The sequence below is a fragment of the Pogoniulus pusillus genome, chromosome 19 (assembly GCF_015220805.1).
Source record: "Pogoniulus pusillus isolate bPogPus1 chromosome 19, bPogPus1.pri, whole genome shotgun sequence".
In the NCBI taxonomy this organism is placed as follows: Eukaryota; Metazoa; Chordata; class Aves; order Piciformes; family Lybiidae; genus Pogoniulus; species Pogoniulus pusillus.
In genome coordinates, this window is record NC_087282.1 from 23,004,572 (window position 1) to 23,030,481 (window position 25,910).

A 25,910-nucleotide genomic window follows, 5' to 3' on the forward strand; every position below is an offset into this window, starting at 1 on the left:
CTGCCTGCAGGGAGGCTGTAGCCAGGTGGGGTTGGGCTCTGCTGCCAGGCAGCCAGCAACAGAAGGAGGGGACCCAGGCTGAAGCTGTGCCAGGGCAGGTCTAGGCTGGATGTTGTTAGGAAGTTGTTGTCAGAGAGAGTGATTGGCACTGGAATGGGCTGCCCAGGGAGGTGGTGGAGTGGCCGTGGCTGGAGGTGTTGCAGCCAAGCCTGGCTGGGGCACTGAGTGCCATGGTCTGGTTGGTTGGGCAGGGCTGGGTGCTAGGTTGGGCTGGCTGAGCCTGGAGCTCTCTGCCAGCCTGCCTGACTCTCTGATGAGATGAACCTTTCAGGTCTGACTCTCCTGCACAACATCTCCCAGGCAGTTTAAATCTGCAGCCTGGAGAAGAGGCTCAGGGGTGATCTTATTACTGTCTACAACTACCTGAAGGGGCATTGTAGCCAGGTGGGGTTGGTCTCTTCTCCCAGGTAACCAGCAACAGAACAAGGGGACACAGTCTCAAGTTGTGCCAGGGTAGGTATAGGCTGGATATTAGGAAGAAGTTCTTCACAGAGAGAGTGATTGGCATTGGAATGGGCTGCCCAGGGAGGTGGTGGAGGCACCGTCCCTGGGGGTGTTCAAGCAAAGCCTGGATGAGGCACTTAGTGCCATGGTCTGGTTGACTGGCTAGGGCTGGGTGCTAGGTTGGACTGGATGAGCTTGGAGGTCTCTTCCAACCTGGTTGATTCTATGATTTTGCAAAGCTGCTGCTGTTGCTGCTGCTCAGCCTGCAGAGTCCCACTGACAGAGAGCAGAAAGGCTTGTTAGTGGAGTCCTGTGATGACACAAACCTCTTGTGAGCAAATCTCTGCTCCTGCCATCTCTTGTGTCACATTCTGCAATTACAAGGGCAAGGGCAAGGTACTGCAGCTGGGTCGAGGCAATGCCAAGCACCAATGCAGGCTGGGCAGTGCCAGGCTGGAGAGCAGCCCAGAGCAGAGGGACTTGGGGGTGCTGCTGGAGGAGAAGCTCAGCAGGAGCCAGCAGTGTGCACTTGCAGCCCAGAGAGCCAAGCAGAGCCTGGGCTGCAGCAGCAGCAGTGTGGCCAGCAGGGCCAGGGAGGGGATTCTGCCCCTCTGCTCTGCTCTGCTGAGACCCCACCTGGAGTCCTGCATCCAGCTCTGGAGTCCCTGGGACAAGAGGGACATGGAGATGCTGGAGAGTGTCCAGAGCAGAGCCAGGAGGATGCTCAGAGGCTGCAGCAGCTCTGCTGTGAGCACAGACTGAAAGAGTTGGGGCTGTGCAGGCTGGAGCAGAGGAGGCTCCCAGGGGACCTTCTTGTGGCCTTCCAGCATCTGAAGGGGGCTCCAGAAAAGCTGGGGAGGGACTTTTGAGGGTGTGAGGGAGTGGCAGGAGTGGGGGGAATGGAGCAAAGGTGGAGGTGGGGAGAGTGAGGCTGGAGGGGAGGAGGAAGTTGTTGAGCAGGAGAGTGGTGAGAGGCTGGCATGGGTTGCCCAGGGAGGGGGTTGAGGCCCCATGGCTGGAGGTGTTTGAAGCCAGGCTGGCTGAGGCTGTGTGCAGCCTGCTCTAGGGTAGGGTGTCCCTGGGCATGGCAGGGGGTTGGCACTGGCTGCTCCTTGTGCTCCCTTCCCGCCCTGACTCGTTCTATGAGGGGCAATGTTTTAAGTTTGTGAGCAAAGCAGACTGAGATTGGATGTGAAGAAGTTCTGCACCAGGAGGGTGCTGGAACACTACAACAGGTTGCCCAGGAAGGCAGCTGAGGCCCCAGCCTTGGAAATACTCAAGATCAGGCTGGACAAGGCTGTGAGCAACCTGAGTGAGTGAGGATGTCCCAGCTTGGCTGCAGGGGGGTTGGACTGGGTGACCTCTGGAGGTTCCCTTCCAACCCAACCCGTTCTGTTTCTGTCTCTGACGCTTGGTTGCTTCCCTGCCGCCAGCCGTGGGTGCTACAGAGAGCTGGGCTGAGCTCTTCCTGGCTTCACAGAGTCCATCGGGTTGGAAGGGACCCTCAAAGGTCATCTTACCCAACCCCCCTTCAGTCAGCAGGGACACTTCCAACTAGATCAGGCTGCCCAGGGCCATGCTGAGTCTGATCTGGAATGCCTCCAGAGACAGGGCCACTTGGACCCTTCCTCCTCCTCCTTGCATTCCTTTTTTCCCCTTCAAAATGTCAGGTTTCAACTAAGACATAGAATCCCTGGGGAGAAAAACTGCTTTCCCATTTCACCAGGCTTCCTGGCTGCACAAACCCCTTCCTTGGCTGAAGCAAGAGTCTTGCTACAGCTCTGACCTGGGCTTCTTTCCCTGCCTCTTGCCTCCCCTGTGCCTGTGCTCCTCCTGAGCACCTCTGAGGCACTGGATTCAGTAAGGACTCTTCAGAGCATACCTCTGTGCTGCTGCCCTTGGTGTTTGGCAGCAGACATTGGGGCAGACACTTGTTATCTCCCCAGTGTCCACATCACACCAGTTTAAGGTAAAAGGTGGAGCTGATAAGGTAATTAGTAGTTAGGAACTGCTGTTGCCATGTAAGCCCTGAGATATTAGAATGCCAGGGACAGCTTCCTGACGGCATTTAAAGTAGTAGTGTGATTATAACTCTCTCAACCAGATGCCTGAGGAGCTCTTCTGAGATCCACAAGCATCTTAAAGTGAAGTTCAGAGGCTTTAACAAAAAGTTGAGCCTTGCTAATGAGCTATACCCCAAAAAAAAACTTAGCTTAGAATGTCTGAGTGCCCAAGAACTACAAACCTGAACTGAAGAAGCTCTCCTGAAATGGGCTTCAACAAGACTTTGCCAGCAGAAGCTGCTGCAGTGTCCTTTATGCCCTTGCAAAGGAAAACCTCAGCCCCAAAGAAAGCAAACAGTGCCCAGCTCCCCAATCAAGGAAAATTAAAGAGCTATGGGCTCAACTGGAGCCAGCAGTGTGCACTTGCAGCCCAGAGAGCCAAGCAGAGCCTGGGCTGCAGCAGCAGCAGTGTGGCCAGCAGGGCCAGGGAGGGGATTCTGCCCCTCTGCTCTGCTCTGCTGAGACCCCACCTGGAGTGCTGCATCCAGCTCTGGAGCCCCTGGGACAAGAGGGCTGTGGAAATGCTGGAGAGTGTCCAGAGCAGGGCCAGGAGGATGCTCAGAGGCTGCAGCAGCTCTGCTGTGAGCACAGCCTGAAAGAGTTGGGGCTGTGCAGGCTGGAGCAGAGGAGGCTCCCAGGTGACCTTCTTGTGGCCTTCCAGCATCTGAAGTGGGCTCCAGAAAAGCTGGGAAGGGACTTTTGAGGCTGTGAGGGAGTGTCAGGAGTGGGGGGAATGGAGCAAAGCAGGAGGTGGGGAGAGTGAGGCTGGAGGTGAGGAGGAAGTTGTTGAGCAGGAGAGTGGTGAGAGGCTGGAATGGGTTGCCCAGGGAGGTGGTTGAGGCCCCATGGCTGGAGGTGTTTGAGGCCAGGCTGGCTGAGGCTGTGTGCAGCCTGCTCTAGGGTAGGGTGTCCCTGGGCATGGCAGGGGGTTGGCACTGGCTGCTCCTTGTGCTCCCTTCCAACCCTGCCTGATTCTGTGATTCTAAGCCCTCTGCTAAAAGAAGATGAAGTTGCTGGAGGCTGCTCTGTGGGTAAGCCTAATTTAGGGCAAAGATGTTTTTGCCTAGAGCCACCCAGGCCTTAGCTATTCCCAGCTGGGGATTTTTCAGGCATTCTTGATGGTCAGTGAGAGGTGGAGCTGAGTGCAGCAGGGTCCTGGGGCTTTGATTTACAATCCACTGTGGAAGAGCTGCAAGTGGCAGCTGAGGTTTGTTTGTAGATGCTGTTAGCAGGCAAACTGTGGAGTCACAAGGTAGGTTGGGCTGGAAGGGACCTTAAAGATCATCCAATTCCAACCCCCCTGCCATTGGCAGGGACCCCTCCAAGGAGGAGGCAGCCACAACAAGGGCTGAGAGTGCCAGGAAGAGGGACAATGGCTTTGAGCTGGGAGAGGGGGTTGGGTTGGAAGGGACCTTGAAGATCATCCAGTTCCAACTCCCTGCCAGGGGCAGGGACACTTCTCATCAGTACAGGCTGCTCGAGGCATCATCCAACCTGGCCTTGAACAACTCCAGGGAGGGAGCAGCCACAACAAGGACTGGGATTGCCAGGAAGAGGGACAGTGGGTTTGAGCTGGGAGAGGGGGTTGGGTTGGAAGGGGACCTTGAAGATCATCCAGTTCCAACTCCCTGCCAGGGGCAGGGACACTTCTCATCAGTAGAGGCTGCTCGAGGCATCATCCAACCTGGTTCTGAACACCTCCAGGGAGGTTGTGGAGCACAGAAGCACCCAATGTGATCTTTGATCACATTGGGTGCTTCTGTGCTCCACAACCTCCCTGGGCAACCTGTGCCAGTGCCTCACCACCCTCAACCTGTGCCAGTGTCTCAATCTCCCCTCCCCCAGCTCAAAGCCATTGCCCCTCCTCGTGCCACTTGCAAACCTTCACGAAGAGCCCCAAAGCAACATTGCTGCTTCAGAAGCAGCTCAATGAAAGAGCAGAGCTGCAGGATCAGAATGGGGCTGCACAGTAGCTTCCCTGGGGTTTGGAAGGGGGAAGCTGGGACCCTTTAGAACCGAAGGTGCTTGCTCTGCCAGCCTGGCTTTTGTCTGAGCCATCCCTGTGCTAACGACCCCCTTTTGCTTGCTTGCTTGCAGTAAGCGACTGCAATGCGACCTTCGAGGGAGAAACGATTCATGCAAACTACTCCTTCATCAGCAGCCACAACCTCACCTGTCTCAACGACACCATCAACTACAAACCGGTGCAGTTCCCCAGCCAGCAGTACTGGAAGTAAGTAAATCTTGTCAAGACATTGCTGTTGGTGTTCTGCACCGTGGCAGGTGAGCTACTCAGGCTGCTCACCATCACTCATCTGTGATTCACTCCGAGGGGCATCAACAAAACTGGACTTAACAAAGGGCAGACTTGGGCTTATTTCATTGAATCAGGCAGGGTTGGAAGGGACCACAAGGAGCAGCCAGTTCCAACCCCCCTGCCATGCCCAGGGACACCTCACACTACACAGAATCAGTCAGGGTTGGAAAGGACCACAAGGAGCAGCCAGTTCCAACCCCCCTGCCATGCCCAGGGACACCTCACACTACACAGAATCAGTCAGGGTTGGAAGGGAGCACAAGGAGCAGCCAGTTCCAACCCCCCTGCCATGCCCAGGGACACCTCACACTACACAGAATCAGTCAGGGTTGGAAGAGAGCACAAGGAGCAGCCAGTTCCAACCCTCCTGCCATGCCCAGGGACACCTCACACTACACAGAATCAGTCAGGGTTGGAAGGGAGCACAAGGAGCAGCCAGTTCCAACCCTCCTGCCATGCCCAGAGACACTCTACCCTAGAGCAGGCTGCACACAGCCTCAGCCAGCCTGGCCTTGAGCACCTCCAGAGAGGTGTCTCCCATGATGAAAGGACTGCAACATCCCTGTGATGAGGAAGGGCTGAGAGCCCTGGGGCTGTGTAGCCTGGGGAAGAGCAGCCTGAGAAGGGCTCTGATCAATGTCTATAAATATACTCTGCCCTGGTGAGGCCACACCTGGAATATTGCATCCAGTTTTGGGCTCCCCTGTTCAAGAGGGTCAGGGATATACTAGAGAGCGTTCAAAGGAGGCTGTGAGGATGATCATAGACTCATAGAATCAGGCAGGGCTGGAAGGGACCACAAGGAGCAGCCAGTGCCAACCCCCTGCCATGCCCAGGGACACCCTACCCTAGAGCAGGCTGCACACAGCCTCAGCCAGCCTGGCCTCAAACACCTCCAGCCATGGGGCCTCAACCACCTCCCTGGGCAACCCATTCCAGCCTCTCACCACTCTCCTGCTCAACAACTTCCTCCTCCCCTCCAGCCTCACTCTCCCCACCTCCACCTTTGCTCCATTCCCCCCACTCCTGACACTCCCTCACAGCCTCAAAAGTCCCTCCCCAGCTTTTCTGGAGCCCCCTTCAGATGCTGGAAGGCCACAAGAAGGTCCCCTGGGAGCCCCCTCTGCTCCAGCCTGCACAGCCCCAACTCTTTCAGGCTGTGCTCACAGCAGAGCTGCTGCAGCCTCTCAGCATCACCATGGCCATAAGTTTGAAGAACTAACTCCAAGTACCTTGGGAAACAGCTCTAAAACCAGAAGGGTCCAGGAAGGTTGGGCCAACTGCGAGGTTGGACTCCTGAAGGTGCAGGAGCAGCTGTGCCATTGTGCCAGGAGATGAGGGAGGCAGCCAGGCTGGATGAGCAAGGAGCTTCTGAAGGTTTGAAGATAAAAGAGAGTGTGTATCAGCTTTGGAAAGAGGGGAGGTGTCCCAGGAAGAGCCCAAGGATGTTGCTAGGTCTTGTAGGAAAAAAAACTAGAGGGGCAAAAGCCCATTTAGAGCTTAGGCTGCCACTGCTGGTAAGGAGAATAGGAACTCTCTCTGTAAGTATATTAATGGCAAGAGAAGGGGCAAGGACAAGCTCCAGTCCTTATTAGATGCAGAGGGGAACATAGTGACAAAGGAGGGGGAAAAGGCAGAGGTGCTTAACACCTTCTTAGCCTCCATCTTCAGTCGTGGGACAGGTTGTCTCCAGGGACAGCTGGACTCCTGAGCTGGCAGATGGAGCCAGGGACCAGTATAGTCCCCCTATAAGCCAGGAGGAAGAAGTAAGGGACCTGCTGAGCCACTTGGACCCTCACAAGTCCATGGGACCAGATGGGATCCACCCTAGGGTGCTGAGAGAGCTGGCAGCTGAGCTGGACAAGCCACTCTCATCCTTTATCAACAGCCCTGGCTCACTGGAGAGGGCCCCAAAGACTGGCAGCTGCCACTGTGATGCCATCCACAAGAAGGGCTGGAGGGAGGAAATGCCAGAGCTGTCAGCCTGAGCTCAGTGCCAGGCAGGGGCATGGAGCAGGTCACCTTGAGTGCCATCACACAGCACCTACAGCATGGCCAAGGGCTCAGCCCCAGCCAGCAGGGGCTTAGCAAGGGCAGGTCCTGCCTGACCAACCTGAGCTCCTTTCATGATCAGGCTCCTGCCTGGTGAGTGTGGGGCAGGTGTGGATGGAGTCTGCCTGGACTACAGCAAATCCTTTGGCACCCTCTGGCACAAGCAGCTCCTGGCCCAGCTGCAGCTCCTGGCTTGGGCAGAGTCACTCTGCTATGGGGCAAGAACTGGCTGGAGGGCAGGGCCCAGAGAGTGGTGGTGAATGGTGCCACATCCAGCTGGCAACTGGCACTGGTGCTGTGCCCCAGGGATCAGTGCTGGGCACAGTCCTGTTCAATGTCTTTATTGGTGATCTGGAGCAGGGGATTGAGTCCAGCAGCAGTGAGTATGCAGATGGCACCAAGCTAGGAGCAGCTGTGGAGCTGTTGGAGGGTAGCAGAGCCCTGCAGAGGGACCTGGCCAGGCTGGATGGGTGGGCAGAGGCCAAGGGGATGAGACTGAACAAGGCCAAGGGCAGGTTCTGCACTTGGGCCACAACAACCCCAAGCAGCACTGCAGGCTGGGGCCAGAGTGGCTGAGAGCAGGCAGGCAGAGAGGGAGCTGGGGGTGCTGGCAGAGAGCAGCTGCAGAGGAGGCAGCAGTGCCCAGGTGGGCAGCAGAGCCAATGGCATCCTGGGCTGGCTGAGGAGCAGTGTGGGCAGCAGGACAAGGGAGGTTCTTGTGCCCCTGTGCTCAGCACTGCTCAGGCCACCCCTGCAGTGCTGTGTCCAGCTCTGGGCTCCTCCATTGCAGAGAGATGCTGAGGTGCTGGAAGGTGTTTGGAGAAGGGCAGCAAGGCTGGGGAGGGGCCTGGAGCACAGCCCTGTGAGGAGAGGCTGAGGGAGCTGGGGGGCTGCAGCCTGCAGCAGAGGAGGCTCAGGGCAGAGCTCATTGCTGCCTGCAGGGAGGCTGTAGCCAGCTGGGGTTGGGCTCTGCTGCCAGGCAGCCAGCACCAGAAGAAGGGGACACAGCCTGAAGCTGTGCCAGGGCAGGTCTAGGCTGGATGTTGTTAGGAAGTTGTTGGCAGAGAGAGTGATTGGCACTGGAATGGGCTGCCCAGGGAGGTGGTGGAGTGGCTGTGGCTGGAGGTGTTGCAGCCAAGCCTGGCTGGGGCACTGAGTGCCATGGTCTGGTTGGTTGGGCAGGGCTGGGTGCTAGGTTGGGCTTGGAGCTCTCTTCAAGCCTGCCTGATTCTATCATTCTATGGTTTGGAATTGTGCTTTCTGCTTTTGTCTTCTCTGGCTGTCCAGAAGTGATCTGGTCCAGACAGATGTGTGTGCAAAGCTCTGTGGAGGGGGCTTGAAGTGTCATTGATGAGTCTGGGTCCTTAAAACAAACCCAAACCAGCAATAAAATAATCCAAAGCAGGACCAAAACCCAACCCAAACTAGAGAAAGAGAGAAGCAAATGAGTCAGTCTGCAGCACACTGGAAGAACACTCCAGCTCCAAGCAGTCCTCAGCTCTGGAGTGGTGGCAGGGAGCAGTTAACATCTTTGTCTGTGGCATCTGATTTCTGTCAGGAGTTGCTGTGCAGAATTTCTGCTCCCTGCTCTGAGCCTGGGCCTGTTGTGACATTGCCATTTCCTCAGCCACATGGTTTCATTTGGCATCACCTCCTCTGGGGGGCTCCTGGGAACTGATCCTTCTTCTGGGCTCTTCTTCTGCCATCAGGATGTGATGCTTAGCACAGAAGAGCTGGGGCAGGCCTTATGGGAGATGGACAGAGAGCTGGGGGCTGGTGGACTTCCAGAAGAGAGGAGAGATGCAAGTAGAGAGGCAGAGTCTCAGTGGCAGCCCTGCAGGTCCCTGCTGCACACTCCCAGCAGCTGCGGCAGGGGCTCGGAATGGTCACAGATTCCAGTGGGTCGGAAAGGGCCCTCAAAAGTCATCTTACCCAACCCCCCTGCAGGCAGCAGGGACACCTCCAGCTAAAGCAGGCTGCCCAGGGCCACACTGCTCTGGAATGTCTCCAGGGATGAGGCCTCAACCACAGCCCTGGGCAACCAGTTCCAGTGTTCCACCATCCTCAGGGTGAAAGAATTCCTCCTGATGTCCAACCTAAGTCTCCCCTGGTGTAGTTTCAAACCCTTGGCCCTCATCCTGGCACTCCCAGCCCTTGCCAGAAGTCCCTCCCCAGCTCTCCTGTAGCCCCCTTCAGGTACTCTAAGCATCTGCCCAGAGCTTTCTTCTCTTCTCCAGGCTGAGCAGCCCCAACTCTTCCAACCTGCCTTGGTAGGAGATGCTCTCCAGCCCTCTGATCCTCTTTGTAGCCTCCTCTGGACCCGCTCCAGCAGGTTTATGTCTCTCCTGTGTTTGGGGTGCCACAGCTACAGAAACCAGCAGCTTGATTCATCCTTCAGGATGTGACTGGAGAGGAGAGGTTTGTGCTGCTGCTGCTCTCCCTTCACCCTGCAGTGTTCTGTGCTTGCAGCAAAGTGGCTCTGCAGCGCTCCAGTGGCCTGGACGAGACGGGCAGCATCGTGTGGTACCTGGCTCTCTGCCTCCTCCTCTCCTGGGTGATCGTTGGAGCTGTGCTCTTTAAAGGAATCAAGTCCTCTGGAAAGGTAAGGAGAGAAGGGAGGCTTTCTGCTCTGATCCTGCCCTTCCCATCTCAGCTGGGCTCAGGGAAGGTTAGCACCAGGCAGGATGCAGCCCTAACGCCACCGCACTCAGCGTGAGGCTTCCTCCGCGCTCCTTGGCTCTGCAACTGTCACATCAGGTGTGAGTAAGCTGCTGATGGCTGAACACAGAGGTGCACTGCCATGCACCTGGGCACCTTGCTGTCATAGAATCATAGAATCAACCAGGTTGGAAGAGACCCCCAAGATCATCCAGTCCAACCTATCACCCAGCCCTATCCAGTCAACCAGACCATGGCACTAAGTGCCTCATCCAGGCTTTGCTTGAAGACCCCCAGGGACGGTGCCTCCACCACCTCCCTGGGCAGCCCATTCCAATGCCAATCACTCTGTGAAGAACTTCTTCCTAACATCCAGCCTAGACCTACCCTGGCACAACTTGAGACTGTGTCCCCTTGTTCTATTGCTGGTTGCCTGGGAGAAGAGGCCACCCCCCACCTGGCTACAATGCCCCTTCAGGTAGTTGTAGACAGCAATGAGCTCACCCCTGAGCCTCCTCTTCTCCAGGCTAAACAGGCCCAGCTCCCTCAACTGAGTCTTTTGGCAGTCACTCAGCCTGCTGTGCAGGACCTGTGCGTGTGTGTGTGCACACCCTGGCAACACCCAGCAATTACCTGCACCTCCAGGCTTGCTGAGGGACGTTTGGACTGTGCAGGTCGAGTACAGCTCCCAGATGTGTGTGTGCAGGCTCCTGCCAGGTTGTGAAATGTGCCTTCTCCCTAAGGTTTCAAACTGCTTTTAGGGGCTGGATGCACAGATGTTTGCTTACAGATCCTGGCTCTGCCAGGGTCCCATTGCCGTGTGCTGGAGCACAGCTGCCTGGAGTTTTCCTTGGGCTGGGTCAGCTTCTCTTCAGACTTCAGGCAGGCTGAACATTATTCCCTGCCTCAGGCCCTTTTCCTGGTCTATTTCCTTCCTTCCCATGCTCCTTTCTTACCTCCTCTCCTATCTCCATCATTTGCTTCATCAGTCTCTGTTGCCTTCATTCTTCCTCTGACCCCTTCTGCACCTACTGTAGTAACAGCTTCTTTTTCTCCTTTGTATCCCTTCCACCACTGTGCCATTCCATCTTTCCCTAATCCCTGCCTTCCTCTCCTCAGCCTGATCTCTCCTTTTATCCTGCTTTCTCTTTGGAGCTTTTTCTCTTTGGATCAGTCCTGGGACTGGTCCTGTTCAATATCTTTAGTGATGATCTGGAGCAGGGGATTGAGTCCAGCAGCAGTGAGTTTGCAGATGGCACCAAGCTAGGAGCAGCTGTGGAGCTGTTGGAGGGGAGCAGAGCCCTGCAGAGGGACCTGGCCAGGCTGGATGGGTGGGCAGAGGCCAAGGGGATGAGACTGAACAAGGCCAAGGGCAGGTTCTACACTTGGGCCACAACAACCCCAAGCAGCACTACAGGTTGGGGCCAGAGTGGCTGAGAGCAGGCAGGCAGAGAGGGAGCTGGGGGTGGTGGGAGAGAGGAGCTGCAGAGGAGGCAGCAGTGCCCAGGTGGGCAGCAGAGCCAATGGCATCCTGGGCTGGCTGAGGAGCAGTGTGGGCAGCAGGACAAGGGAGGTTCTTGTGCCCCTGTGCTCAGCACTGCTCAGGCCACCCCTGCAGTGCTGTGTCCAGTTCTGGGTTCCTCCATTGCAGAGAGATGCTGAGGTGCTGGAAGGTGTTTGGAGAAGGGCAGCAAGGCTGGGGAGGGGCCTGGAGCAGAGCCCTGTGAGGAGAGGCTGAGGGAGCTGGGGGGGTGCAGCCTGCAGCAGAGGAGGCTCAGGGCAGAGCTCATTGCTGCCTGCAGCTGCCTGCAGGGAGGCTGTAGCCAGGTGGGGTTGGGCTCTGCTGCCAGGCAGCCAGGGACAGAAGAAGGGGACACAGCCTGAAGCTGTGCCAGGGCAGGTCTGGGCTGGATGTTGTTAGGAAGTTGTTGTCAGAGAGAGTGATTGGCACTGGAATGGGCTGCCCAGGGAGGTGGTGGAGTGGCCGTGGCTGGAGGTGTTGCAGCCAAGCCTGGCTGGGGCACTGAGTGCCATGGTCTGGTTGGTTGGGCAGGGCTGGGTGCTAGGCTGGGCTGGCTGAGCCTGGAGCTCTCTGCCAGCCTGGCTGAGTCTCTGGTTCTCTGAAGGTCTGTCCCTGTGAGCATGGTTCCTTGGGAACAGCACAGCAGCCTTCCCAAGCTGGCACAGCCTGGTTGGTTCTGTGATTCCTTCTGCCCTCCATCCCAGCCCTTCAGGGTGGAGTCTCTCTGCTCTCCCAGCCACAGCTGTTTTACTGCCTGGCTCCTCCTAAATTCACATTCTTTGGGTTCCTGGCAGTTGGCTCTTCCTGATGTCACTTCTCTTCTGTCACAAAGATAAAACCTCTTTGAAGAGGAAGGTAAGACTCAGAAGAATCTAGCTGGGCAGGAAGAAGGCAAAGGTGAAGAGCAGAGATATTTGGCTGTTGTGGGCAAACATGAAGGAGGTCTTCAGGCAGGGGAGGCTCACTGCATGATGGTGCAATGCTGGGGCTCAGTGCAACCAGCAGGGCCAGGGCAATTAGCAGCCTGCGTAACACTGAAACTCAGCCTTGGGAAACAAGAGCACTGTTGATGGCAGCCTGCATGATAATAGCCCTCTTGAGCTCTGCTTCTGGCCCCCATCCCATGGCACTGGACGTGCTGGAGACAAAGCACACCAAAAATGAGCTGTTCAGGCTCTGAGGAGATCTTAGAGCAGCCTCTCAGTCACTGGTGGAGGCTACAGGAGAGCTGGGGAGGGACTTTATGGAGCACAGCTGGAGGTGGGGAGAGTGAGGCTGGAGGTGAGGAGGAAGTTGTTGAGCAGGAGAGTGGTGAGAGGCTGGAATGGGTTGCCCAGGGAGGAGGTTGAGGCTCCATCCCTGGGGGTGTTTAGGGCCAGGCTGGCTGAGGCTGTGTGCAGCCTGCTCTAGGGTAGGGTGTCCCTGGGCATGGCAGGGGGGTTGGAACTGGCATGGGTTGAGGGTGGTGAGACACTGGCACAGGTTGAGGGTGGTGAGACCCTGGCACAGGTTGCCCAGGGAGGTGGTGGAGCACAGAAGCACCCAATGTGATCAAAGATCACATTGGGTGCTTCTGTGCTCCACCACCTCCCTGAAGGTGTTCAAGGCCAGGTTGGATGAGGCTTTGAGCAACCTGTTGTGGTGGGAGGTGTCCCTGCCCATGGCAGGGGAGTGGGAGCTGATTGATCTTCTAACCTGAGGCATTCTGTACCCAAGAGGAGCTAAAAGTCTTTGTTGCCAGGAAATAAACCCCCAACTTCCAGCTTGTTTTCCTCATTGTGTTTTGTTACTGGATTTGGGGGGAGGCTTTGGGTTTGATTTTGGTGGTGGTTGCATTTCCTTTGGCTGGTTGGGTTGGGTTGGGTTGGGTTGGGTTGAGTTGTTTGTGAGTGTGGGGGGTGTTCTTTTGGTTGTTTGGGTTTTGGTTGGTGGTTGGTTGGCTTTTTGTTGGATCCCCTTCCATCACCATGCCATTCCACAGTTCCTCCCTCCCTGCTTTCCTCTCCTCAGCCTGATGTCTCCTTTTGTTCTGCTTGCTCAGATACTTCCACCCTGGGCACCTAATTTTGTCTGGTTTTCAGTTTGCATTTCCTAGGAGCATTGCCAGAGCCCTCTGGTATAGTTTGGCCCCCACCAGCAGTGACTGATGTCAGGAAGCACATAGCTGAGGGTGGTGGAAAGGCTATCTGCAAAGTGGATGTGTGGCTTGGGTCTTCTGCTGGAATGCAGCTCCAGAACTGGCTGAGCCAGATGGTTTAGTGCCTGGTGTGAATGCCCTTCCCTGGTCACCTTTGTACCAGCAGAGCTTGGTCTGCAGCCTGGCCATTGCTCCTGCATGCAGGGCTCTGCATCCTCTGCCTTCTAATGTGTCTTCTGGCCCTTCTTTGCTGCAGGTTGTCTACTTCACTGCCATCTTCCCATATATCATCCTGCTCATCCTGCTGGTGCGAGGTGCCACCCTGGAGGGGGCTCGGGAGGGCATCGAGTACTACATTGGGAAGCAGTCCAACATCACCAAGCTGATGGAGGCAGAGGTGAGAGCTGGGCTCAGTCCTGGAAGGGTGACACACTCCTGTGCTTCTGTGGGCTTGTTAGAGGATCAGAGGACCTTGAGATGTTAGGAGTTGGAAGGGACCTCTGGAGGTCTTTGAGTCCAATCCCCCTGCCAGAGCAGCACCACACAATCTAGCTCAGGGCACACAGGAACACATCCAGACAGGGCTGGAAAGGCTCCAGAGAACCTCTCTGGGCAGCCTGTGCCAGGCCTCTGGGACCCTTACAGGAAAGAAGTTCTTCTTCATGTTGAGGTGGAACTACTCTGCTGCAGTTTGCATCCATTGCCCCTTGTGCTAGCCCAGGGCACAGGTGAGCAGAGCCTGTCCCTGTCCCTTCCTTCCCGACCCCCAGCCCTCAGATAGTTATGGACATTGCTCAGATCTCCTCTCAGCCTTCTCTCCAGGCTAACCAGCCCCAGGGCTCTCAGCACTGCAGTCCCTTCAGCACCCTTGTAGCCCTCTGTTGCACTCTTCTGAGTAGCTCCCTGTCCCTCTTGAACTGGGGAGCCCAGAACTGGGTGCAATATTCCCGGTGAGGTCTCACCAGGGGAGTGAAGAGGGGAAGCAGAACCTCCCTCAGTCTGCTGGGCACACTCTTAATCTCAGCAGGCCATTGGCCTCCTTGGCCACAAGGGCACACTGCTGCCCCATGGAGGAGGTGGTGTCTGCAAGGGACTCCCAGGTCTTCCTCCACAGAGCTGCTCTCTTGGAGGCAGATCTCCTCCCAGCCTGTCTTCCTGTCCTGCCCTGCATTTGGCATCTGCAGTTGGCTTCTGGATTCAGAACCCTCAGCTCTGTGGGAAGTCCAAGCCCCTGTTCTAGCTACAGCCAATCTAATTTAGCCTCTGCCTGCTCCCTGCCCCCCCAGACAGCTCTCAGGGGGCATGATGAGTTTTGATCTGCTGAGACATTTCTTGCTGTAGAATCAAGTGTGGCTCTCACATCTGTGCCTTTTGCTTGGGTTACTGAAATCTGAGCTGTACCTTGCCCAGGAAATCAGCTTGGGAGGTTTAGTTGCCTCAGGAAGGTCACCTTGAGCAGAGCAAGCCCAGATAGCTTTATTATCAGAGACTCAGGCAGGCTGGAAGAGAGCTCCAGGCTCAGCCAGCCCAGCCTAGCACCCAGCCCTGCCCAACCAACCAGACCATGGCACTAAGTGCCCCAGCCAGGCTTGGCTGCAACACCTCCAGCCACGGCCACTCCACCACCTCCCTGGGCAGCCCATTCCAGTGCCAATCACTCTCTCTGACAACAACTTCCTAACAACATCCAGCCTAGATCTGCCCTGGCACAGCTCCAGGCTGTGTCCCCTTCTTCTGCTGCTGGCTGCCTGGCAGCAGAGCCCAACCCCACCTGGCTACAGCCTCCCTGCAGGCAGCTGCAGGCAGCAATGAGCTCTGCCCTGAGCCTCCTCTGCTGCAGGCTGCACCCCCCCAGCTCCCTCAGCCTCTCCTCACAGGGCTCTGCTCCAGGCCCCTCCCCAGCCTTGCTGCCCTTCTCCAAACACCTTCCAGCACCTCAGCAGCTCTCTGCAATGGAGGAGCCCAGAGCTGGACACAGCACTGCAGGGGTGGCCTGAGCAGTGCTGAGCACAGGGGCACAAGAACCTCCCTTGTCCTGCTGCCCACACTGCTCCTCAGCCAGCCCAGGATGCCATTGGCTCTGCTGCCCACCTGGGCACTGCTGCCTCCTCTGCAGCTCCTCTCTGCCAGCACCCCCAGCTCCCTCTCTGCCTGGCTGCTCTCAGCCACTCTGGCCCCAGCCTGTAGTGCTGCTTGGGGTTGTTGTGGCCAAAGTGCAGAACCCTCAGGAGAGGCTGAGGGAGCTGGGATTGGTTAGCCTGGAGAAGAGGAGGCTCAGGGCAGACCTTATTGCTGTCTACAACTACCTGAGGGGAGGTTGTGGCCAGGGGGAGGTTGCTCTCTTCTCTCAGGTGGCCAGCACCAGAACGAGAGGACACAGCCTCAGGCTGTGCCAGGGGAGATTTAGGCTGGAGGTGAGGAGAAAGTTCTTCCCTGAGAGAGTCATTGGACACTGGAATGGGCTGCCCGGGGAGGTGGTGGAGTCGCCGTCCCTGGAGCTGTTCAAGGCAGGACTGGACGTGGCACTTGGTGCCATGGTCTGGCCTTGAGCTCTGTGCTAAAGGGTTGGACTTGATGATCTGTGAGGTCTCTTCCAACCTTGTTGATGCTGTGATGCTGTGAGACTGTGATACTGTGATAATTCCTCTGCCCTTGTCCCTGGCAGGTTTGGAAGGATGCAGCCACCCAGATCTTCTTCTCCCTGTCGGTGGCGTGGGGCGGGCTCGTTGCCTTGTCTTCCTACAACAAGTTCAACAACAACTGCTACTCAGATGCTATCTTTGTTTGTGTCACCAACTGTGCCACCAGCATCTTTGCTGGCTTTGCCATATTCTCCATCCTGGGCCACATGGCTTTTGTGTCTAAGAGACCTGTCTCAGAGGTTGTGGACTCAGGTAAGTCCATCGCGACGCTGGTGGCATCAAGACTTGCTTTGAGCCAGGCAGGGAAATTAACCTCCTTCCTTCCACTGCTTTTCCAGGCTTTGATCTGGCATTTGTAGCCTACCCAGAAGCTCTCTCCAGGTTACCAGTTTCTCCATTCTGGTCTTTCTTGTTTTTCTTCATGCTCCTGCTCTTGGGACTCGACTCTCAGTTTGCCACCATAGGTGAGTAGGGCTTTAAGTGACCTCTGGTGTTTCAAATGACTCCCAGGATGGGTTAGGTTGGAAGGGACCTCAAAGCTCAGCCAGTTCCATAAGCAGGGACACCTCCCACTGGAACAGATCACTCAAGGCCTCATCCAACCTGGACTTCAACACCTCCAGGGAGGTTGAGGAGCACAGAAGCACCCAATGTGATCAAAGATCACATTGGGTGCTTCTGTGCTCCTCAACCTCCCTGGGAAACCTTTGTCAGTCTCTCACCACCCTCAACCTGTGCCAGTCTCTCACCACCCTCAACCTGTGCCAGTCTCTCACCACCCTCACTACAAAGAACTTCTTCCTAACAGCCACTTTCAATCTCCTCCCTGCCACTTCAAACCCATTCCTCCTCCTCCTGCCATTCCCAGACCTTGTCAATAGTCCCTCCCCAGCCCTCCTGCAGCCCCCTGCAGATCCTGCAAGGCCACTCCAAGCTCTCCTCCAAGCCTTCTCCTCTCCAGGCTGCACAGCCCCAACTCTCTCAGCCTGTGCTCACAGCAGAGCTGCTCTGAGCATCTTGGTGGCCTCCTCTGGCCTGGTTCCAAGAGTGAGTTTAATGCTTTAAACAGCACTGCTCAAACCCCCCACACCTTCCTTTGCAGAAACCCTCACAACCACCATCCAAGACATATACCCTCAAGCAATGAAGAAGCTGAGGGTCCCTATCACCCTGGGCTTGTGCATCTTGCTCTTCTTTCTTGGCCTTGTCTGTGTAACTCAGGTAAGACAGGAGATTACTCTTTGGGCTGGTTTGGTTAGGTTGCAAGTGCTAAACTCAGCTCAAAGCAGCCTCTCTTACTGCTGCTGCTTGCATGGATGGCTCCAAGGAGCTCTTCAGTCCTACAGAACCTCTAAGGAGCTTCTTCAGTTCTATCCAGTGCTCTTGGACATGCAACTAAGACATTCCCAGAGGGAGGCTTTGAAGAACCTGCAGGTTTTCTGTGCAGAGCTTGTGAACCATCAGCCTGATCTGCTGCTCCCTGCTGCAGGAGGTTATTGGTGTAGCCTCAAGCAGTGTGGCTGCAGTGCTGGGGGTGCCACTAAGAGATGCCCCTGGGAACGTTTTGCTCCAAGTTGGTCATCCAGCAGGACAGAATTTGAGCAATGGCTTCATTTAGTGCTCTTAAGACCTTTAATGCTCAGAGTTCCAAAGGTAGAGCTTGCTCTCAGCTCTTTCTCTACCTCCTGCACTTCCAGATGTGCTGTCAGGTGCAAGGATTTTATCAGAGGTGCTTTTATCTGCATGGAGATGTTACTGGGACTTGGGTACATCTTAACCTCTTTGCTGCTTGCTCCACAGGCTGGAATTTACTGGGTTAACCTTATAGATCACTTCTGTGCTGGATGGGGAATCCTTATTGCAGCTCTCCTGGAGATAATTGGCATCATCTACATTTATGGTAAGCTGTGGTTGGACAGAGCCACAGAGTGCTGGGGGTTGCAAGGGACTTCCAGGCATCAGTGCTGGGGCCAGTCCTGTTCAGCATCTTCATCAATGCCATTGATGGGGGCACAGACAGAGTCTGCTCAGCAGGTTTGCTGCTGACACCAAGCTGGGAGGCTTGGCTGAGGCAGCTGCAGGCTGTGCTGCCATCCAGAGAGCCCTGGGCACAGAGCTGGGCACAGAGGAACCAAAGGAGGTTCAACAGGAACAAGTGCAGAGTCCTGCACCTGGGGAGGGATAACAAATTGCAGCAGCACAGGCTGGGAGGTGACTGCTGGAGAGCAGTACTGTGGAGAGGGCCCTGGGGGTGCTGGTGGCTAACAGTTGCCCATGGCACAGCAATGTGCCCTGCTGGCCAAGAAGGCCAATGGGAGCCTGGGCTGTATTAGCAGGATGTGTCCAGCAGAGCAAGGGAGCTTCTCCTGCCCCTCTGCTCTGCCCTGCTCAGACCTCATCCTGAATACTGTGTTCAGTTTGGGGCTCCCCTGCTGCAGAGGGACAGGGATCTGCTGGAGAGGGTCCAGCAGAGGGCTAGGAGGATGATGAGGGGACAGGAGGGCACTGCCTGATGAGGAGAGGCTGAGGGCCCTGGGGCTGCTTAGTCTGGAGAGGAGAAGACTGAGAGGGGATTGAATCAATGTCTGTAACTGTCTGGGGGCTGGGGGTCAGGAGGGGGGGACAGGCTCTGCTCACTGCTGCCTGGGACAGGACAAGCAGCAATGGATGGAAGCTGCAGCACAGGAGGTTCCAGCTCAGCACAAGGGGAACTTCTTGCCTGGAAGGGTCCCAGAGCCTGGCACAGGCTGCCCAGAGAGGCTGTGGAGTCTCCTTCTCTGGAGCCTTTCCAGGCCTGTCTGGATGTGTTCTGTGTGCCCTGAGCTGGACTGTGTGGTCCTGCTCTGGCAGGGGGTTGGACTGGATGATCTCCTTGGGTCCCTTCCAACCCCTGACACCTGTGTGCCTGTGACTGAACACAGCCTCACTAAGTTTGCAGATGGCACCATCAAGGTGGGGGTCTGTGTGGGTCTGCTGGAGGGCAGGGAGGCTTTGCAGCAGGACCTGGGCAGGGTAGAGCCATGGGCCAAGGCTAACTGTATGCCACTGAACAAGGCCAAGTGCCAGGTCCTGCACCTGGGTCACAACAACCTCGTGGCAAGCTACAGACCTGGGGAGGTGTGGTTGGAAAGCTGCGACTTGGAGAGGGAGCTGGGGGTGTGGGTTGGCAGCTGATGAAATGTGAGCCAGCAGTACCCAAGTGGCCAAGAAGGCCAAGGGCATCCTGGCTTGGGTTAGAATCAGCCTGGCCAGCAGGGGATGACTGCTCTGTGCTCAGCACTGCTGGGGCCACTCCTGAGTTTTGTGCTCAGTGCTGGGCCCCTCACTGCAGGAAGGACATGGAGGGGCTGGAGCAAGTCCAGAGGAAGGCAGTGGGGCAGGAGAAGGGCCTGGGTTGTGAGGAAGGGCTGAGGCAGCTCAGTCTAGAGAAGAGGAGGCTGAGGGCAGAGCTCATTGCCCTTTCCAGCTCCCTGCAGGGAGGTTGGAGCGAGGAGGGGGCAGCCTCTGCTCCTTGGTGGCAAGGGACAGGAGCAGAGGAAATGGCTTCAAGCTGCACCAGGGGAGGTTCAGGCTGGATGTTTGGAAATTTTTCTTCCCAGAGAGGGTTCTCAAACACTGGAATGGTCTGCCCAGGGCAGTGCTGGAGTCATTACCCCTGGGGGTGTTTCAGCAGCCTGTGGAGCTGGTGCTTAGGGACAGGAGGAGCTGGGTTGGAAGCTGGACTGGATAACCTTTGAGGTCTCTTCCAACTGGATGTATTCTGTGAGCCTTCTGACCCTTTTGAGTAGCCTCACTTGCAAGGGAGGCTCCTGCTTTGCACAGCAACCCATGATTGTCTTCCCACAGGAGGAAACAGGTTCATTGAAGACATTGAGATGATGATTGGGAAGAAGAACCGTTGCTTCTGGCTGTGGTGGAGGATGTGCTGGTTCTTCATCACCCCTGTGCTGCTGGTGGTGAGTCTGGAAGGCTGCACTGTGGGACAGAGCTTAGGAGATGGAGAGTGGAGAGGTCTCCATGGGAAGATTCAGTGCTGAGTGGCCAGGATGTGGTGGTGACAGGAGAGCAAACTCCACTGCACTCTGTGCTTTCTGATAGGTACTGCTCCTCCTTGGGGCCTCTCAAGAGAAGCTGGGCTGGAGGCCTGGAACACAAACCCTGTGAGGAGAGGCTGAGGGAGCTGGGGTTGTGCAGCCTGCAGCAGAGGAGGCTCAGGGCAGAGCTCATTGCTGCCTGCAGCTGCCTGCAGGGAGGCTGTAGCCAGGTGGGGTTGGGCTCTGCTGCCAGGCAGCCAGCAGCAGAAGAAGGGGACACAGCCTGAAGCTGTGCCAGGGCAGGTCTAGGCTGGCTGTTGTTAGGAAGTTGTTGTCAGAGAGAGTGATTGGCACTGGAATGGGTTGCCCAGGGAGGTGGTGGAGTGGCTGTGGCTGGAGGTGTTGCAGCCAAGCCTGGCTGGGGCACTGAGTGCCATGGTCTGGTTGGTTGGGCAGGGCTGGGTGCTAGGCTGGGCTGGCTGAGCCTGGAGCTCTCTGCCAACCTGCTTGGTTCTGTGATTAGTTCCTGCTGAACTGGGTCTAGACTCCAAAGAGCAACCCAGAGCAAGCAAACTGCCCAATTCTGGAGCTGGGTTGGCTTTAGAGAATCAGAGAATGGTTTAGGTTGGAAGGGACCTCAAAGCTCAGCCAGTTCCAACCCCTTGCCATAGGCAGGGACACCTCCCACTAGAACAGGTCACTCAAAGCCTCATCCAGCCTGGTCCTGAACCCCTCCAGGGAGGTTGTGGAGCACAGAAGCACCCAATGTGATCTTTGATCACATTGGGTGCTTCTGTGCTCCACAACCTCCCTGGGCAACCTGTGCCAGTGTTTCACCACCCTCAACCTGTGCCAGTCTCTCACCACCCTCACTGCAAAGAACTTCTTCCTAACACCCAGTTTCAGTCTCCCCTCTGCCACTTCAAACCCATTCCTCCTCCTCCTGTCATTCCCAGACCTTGTCAGTAGTCCTTCCTCAGCCCTCCTGTAGCCCTCTGCAGATCCTGCAAGGCCACTCCAAGCTCTCCTGGAAGCCTTCTCCTCTCCAGCAGCCAAGTTGCTTTGAATCTGTCCACAGTGCAGTTTAGAAAGTGCTGCTCTGGCTGAGGGAGTTCACTGCACCCTCAGCAAGTTTGCAGATGGCACTAAATTGGGTGGGATCTGCTGGAGGGTAGGAAGGCTCTGGCCAGGCTGGATCCATGGGCCAAGGGGAATTCTGTCAGGCTCAGCAAGGCCAAGTGCTGGGTCCTGCACTTGGATCACAACAACCCCATGAATGCTCCAGGCTTGGGGCAGAGTGGCTGGGAACTGCTCAAGAGGAAAAGACCTGAAGGTGTTGGTCAACAGCCAGCTGGAGATGAGCCAGGGGGTGCCCAGCTGGGCAAAAGGGCACCAGCAGCCTGGCCTGGAGCAGCACTGGTGTGGGTAGCAGGAGCAGGGCAGGGATTGTTCTCCTCTACTCTGCATTAGAGAGGCCACAGCTTGAGTCTTGGGTTCAGTTTTGGGGCCAGAAGGACACTGAGGGGCTGGAGCAGGTCCAGAGAAGGGCAATGAAGCTGGGGAAGGGTCTGGAGAACAGGGCTGGGGAGGAGCAGCTGAGGGAGCTGGTGGTGTGCAGGGTGGAGAAGAAAAGGCTGAGGGGAGCCCTCACTCCTCTGAGAGGAGGCTGCAGTGGGGTGGGGGTTGAGCTCTGCTCCCTAGTCTGAGGTGATAGGAGGAGAGCAAATGGCCACAAATTGTGCCAGGGGAGGGTTAGGTTGGAGCTGAGGCAAAAACATCTTTGGTGCAAGAGTGGTCAGGGATTGGCAGAGGCTGCCCTGGGAGGTGGTGGAGTCCCCGTGGCTGGAGGTCATCAAGAAACCCTGGAGGTGTTCAGGAGCTGTGTGGCTGTGGCACTTGGGGACATGGTTTGATGGCCATGGTGGTCTTAAGGTGAAGACTGAACCTGATGATCTTAAAGGTCTCTTCCAACCACAACAATCCTGTGACCTGATTTCTGCAGCAATATTTGCCAGGAGCTAATCTTTGGATTCTTTCCTCTCAACAAAGGAAGCTGGAGACATAAAAAACCAGAGAGAGAGAAGGCTCCCAGGCTGCTCCAGCACCAGGCACATTCCCCAACAGGCAGTCTGAGCAGCAGCCAGAGGTCAGGCTGTGATGAGATGTCCTTAAAGTGTCCCTGGGGTAGGACAAGGAGCAATGGATGGAAGCTGCAGCACAGGAGGTTCCAGCTCAGCACAAGGGGCAACTTCTTGCCTGGAAGGGTCCCAGAGCCCTGGCACAGGCTGCCCAGAGAGGCTGTGGAGTCTCCTTCCCTGGAGCCTTTCCAGGCCTGTCTGCATGTGTTCTGTGTGATCTGTGTTAGATAGGATTGTCCTGCTCTGGCAGGGGCTTTGGACTGGATGATCTCACAGTCTCACAGTCTCACAGTATCATCAGGGTTGGAAGAGACCTCACAGATCACCAAGTCCAACCCTTTAGCACAGAGCTCAAGGCCAGACCATGGCACCAAGTGCCACGTCCAGTCCTGCCTTGAACAGCCCCAGGGACGGCGACTCCACCACCTCCCCGGGCAGCCCATTCCAGTGTCCAATGACTCTCTCAGGGAAGAACTTTCTCCTCACCTCCAGCCTAAATCTCCCCTGGCACAGCCTGAGGCTGTGTCCTCTTGTTCTGGTGCTGGCCACCTGAGAGAAGAGAGCAACCTCCTCCTGGCCACAACCTCCCCTCAGGTAGTTGCAGACAGCAATAAGGTCTGCCCTGAGCCTCCTCTTCTCCAGGCTAACCAATCCCAGCTCCCTCAGCCTCTCCTCGTAGGGCTGTGCTCAAGGCCTCTCCCCAGCCTCGTTGCCCTTCTCTGGACATGCTCAAGCATCTCAATGTCCCTCCTAAACTGGGGGGCCCAGAACTGAACACAGTACTCAAGGTGTGGTCTAACCAGTGCAGAGTACAGGGGCAGAATGACCTCCCTGCTCCTGCTGGCCACACCATTCCTGATGCAGGCCAGGATGCCACTGGCTCTCTTGGCCACCTGGGCACACTGCTGGCTCATGTTCAGGTGGGTATCAATCAGCACCCCCAGATCCCTCTCTGTCTGGCTGCTCTCAGCCACTCTGACCCCAGCCTGTATCTCTGCATGGGGTTGTTGTGGCCAAAGTGCAGCACCCTGCACTTGGAGCTATTGAAGCCATCCCCTTGGACTCTGCCCATCTGTGCAGGCGGTCAAGGTCCCGCTGCAGAGCCCTTCTCCTTGGGCCCCTTCCAACCCCTGAGAGCTGTGAGCCTGTGGGATGCAGATCACTGCTGGCTTCCAGTCTTGCCCTTCAGTCTTACCTGCCTGGCTAGGGCTGAGCACCAAACACTGCACAACAATTCTCACCCTCAGCAAGCAAGAGGCAGCTTGGCAGTGGGGTGCAAACCCAAGTCAGCTCTACCACTGCTTTTCTCACTTCATTGTTTTGGTGTCCTTTGGAACAGGCAATTCTGGTCTGGTCTTTGGCCACGTTTTCACCTCCCAGTTATGGCTCTGTCTTGTATCCAGTCTGGGGTACTGCTGTGGGCTGGTGCATGATTATCTTCTGTGTCATCTGGATTCCCATCACTGCTGTTATCAAACTGATGAAAGCTGAAGGAAACCTCTGGCAGGTAAGGGCTGTCATAAACCCAAATCTTGGCATTATTAGGAGTGACAGAGTGGGGGGGGGGGGGTGTGGAAATCGAGTCCAATCCCCTTGCCACAGCAGTTCACCTAGGGCAGGTTGGGCAGGAGTCATAGAATGGGTTAGGTTGGAAGGGACCCCAAAGCTCAGCCAGTTCCAACCCCCTGCCATAGGCAGGGACACCTCCCACTGGAACAGGTTGCTGAAGGCTTCATCCAACCTGGCCTTGAACACCTCCAGGGAGGTGGTGGAGCACAGAAGCACCCAATGTGATCTTCGATCACATTGGGTGCTTCTGTGCTCCACCACCTCCCTGGGCAGCCCCTGCCAGGTTGCTGAGTTACAAGGCAAGTGTAGAGCTACCTCTTCCCCTGACCATTTACCAGCAGCCTGGGCTGAGCTCAGTGCACTTTGGCTTTGTTTTCCAGCGCCTGGTGAGCTGCTGCAAGCCTGCTGCAAACTGGGGCCCCTACCTGCAGTCCAACCGTGGAGAGAGATACAGCCACGTCCTAGACCCCAAGAAGAAGGAGCTGGAGATCCCCACTGTGTCTGGCTTTGTGTACACTCAGCACTGAAGATGCCTTCTTGGACCACGGATTTATTATTATTATTATTCATTTTTTATCACCTGCAGGAGTTTTTAAAGAGGAAACATTAAAAAGGTGACCCAGGGGCCCCAAAGCAACAGCGAGGAAAAGCAAACTCAACTCTCTGCCCTTCTGCACCCAGCCCCAGACTGCAAGTGAGCCATGATGGTTATGTTCAGTGCTGTGTGTTGGAAGGGGGAGCCTGAGCAAGTAGAGACTGAGCTCTGCCCAGGGTGAAGAAGGCAAGAGAATGCCTTGCAGGCTTCCCAGGCTGCTGGACTGGATGTGCTTAACCCCAGCCCAACACTCGCCAGCTGGGCTGCAGCTGTGAAGCATAGAATAGACTCAAGCAAGCTGGAAGAGAGCTCCAGGCTCAGGCAGCCCAACCTAGCACCCAGCCCTGCCCAACCAACCAGAGCATGGCACTCAGTGTGGGCACCATGGGTGTGGAAGAGAAGAAAGACGAATTCCAGTGCTCCTCAGCTGCAGGAGCTTTGAGCTGCAGATGTGCTGTGCCTGCCTGTGCCCATGTGCCACCTGCAGCTGCCACCTTGTGCTTGGCCAGCCACAGAGAGGTGTGCTGGGAGGTGGATGGGCATGGGGCTGCCTGGCACAGGGCCTCAGGGAATAGGAATGATTCCTCCTCCTTCTGAGCCTTGCTCAGGGCTGGGAGGCTCCTCAGGGATCCTCACCTGCAGGAGCTTCTGTGCCTGCCTGTGCCCATGTGCCACCTGCAGCTGCCACCTTGTGCTTGGCCAGCCACAGAGTGGTGTTCTGGGAGGTGGGTGGGCATAGGGCTGCCTGGCACAGGGGCTCAGGGAACAGGAATGATTCCTCCTCTGTCCAAGCCTTGCTCAGGGCTGGGATGCTGCTCAGGGATCCTCACCTTCTGTGCCTGCCTGTGCCCATGTGCCACCTGCAGCTGGCACAGGGGCTCAGGGAACAGGAATGATTCCTTCTCTGTCTAGGCCTTTCAGAGTACTCAGGGCTCAATGCTGACTACTGTGTTTGTGTGTTTGTCTTTTGTCTGCTAAGTGCAGAGTGGCAAAAAAAATGCCATCCATGGACAGGCTTCTTCCTGCTTCTCATCATTGCCTTTGGGATCACAGAGTCAGAGACTCAGGCAGGCTGGCAGAGAGCTCCAGGCTCAGCCAGCCCAGCCTAGCACCCAGACCATGGCACTCAGTGCCCCAGCCAGGCTTGGCTGCAACACCTCCAGCCACGGCGACTCCACCACCTCCCTGGGCAGCCCATTCCAGTGCCAATCACTCTCTGTGGCAAGAACAAGGAGCAGCCAGAGTGGTAGCTATTTCATTTTGCCCCTAAAGTCCCCAAGGAAGAGCCAACTTTGCTCTCCTGCTCCATGCTCCACTTTCACCTCTAACTCAAACAAATGCCCTGTTCCCATGTCCAGAATGCAGCAGCAGTCATTGATTTCTACCCACTCTGTGCCCACCAAGGCTTTACCCAGCACTTAGTTCATAGAATGGGTTTGGTTGGAAGGGACTTTAAAGCTCAGCCAGTTCCAAACCACTGCTCAAGGACTCATCCAGCCTGGTCCTGAGCACCTCCCTGGGCAACCTGTGCCAGTGTCTCACCACCCTCAACCTGTGCCAGGGTCTCATCACCCTCAACCTGTGCCAGTCTCTCCCCACCCTCATTCTCAATAATCTCTTCCTCATCTCCACTCTCACTCTCCCCTCTCCCAGCTCAAAGCCATTGTCCCTCAGCCTGA

General features: G+C 56.3%; 1 protein-coding gene across 1 annotated transcript in view; it reads left to right on the top strand.

The window, feature by feature from the left end:
• Positions 1-25,242, top strand: part of SLC6A14 (solute carrier family 6 member 14) — a 34,676-nt gene extending 9,434 nt beyond the window's left edge. Inside the window, exons 5-14 of the mRNA XM_064158895.1 lie at positions 4,665-4,800; positions 9,406-9,538; positions 13,510-13,650; positions 15,919-16,147; positions 16,234-16,359; positions 16,998-17,116; positions 17,696-17,795; positions 19,742-19,851; positions 23,407-23,574; positions 24,017-25,242. Coding sequence (XP_064014965.1) covers positions 4,665-4,800; positions 9,406-9,538; positions 13,510-13,650; positions 15,919-16,147; positions 16,234-16,359; positions 16,998-17,116; positions 17,696-17,795; positions 19,742-19,851; positions 23,407-23,574; positions 24,017-24,163 — 1,409 coding nt within the window. The 3' untranslated portion in view covers positions 24,164-25,242. The remainder of the gene's footprint in view (positions 1-4,664; positions 4,801-9,405; positions 9,539-13,509; positions 13,651-15,918; positions 16,148-16,233; positions 16,360-16,997; positions 17,117-17,695; positions 17,796-19,741; positions 19,852-23,406; positions 23,575-24,016) is intronic.
• Positions 25,243-25,910: the final 668 nt, after the last annotated feature.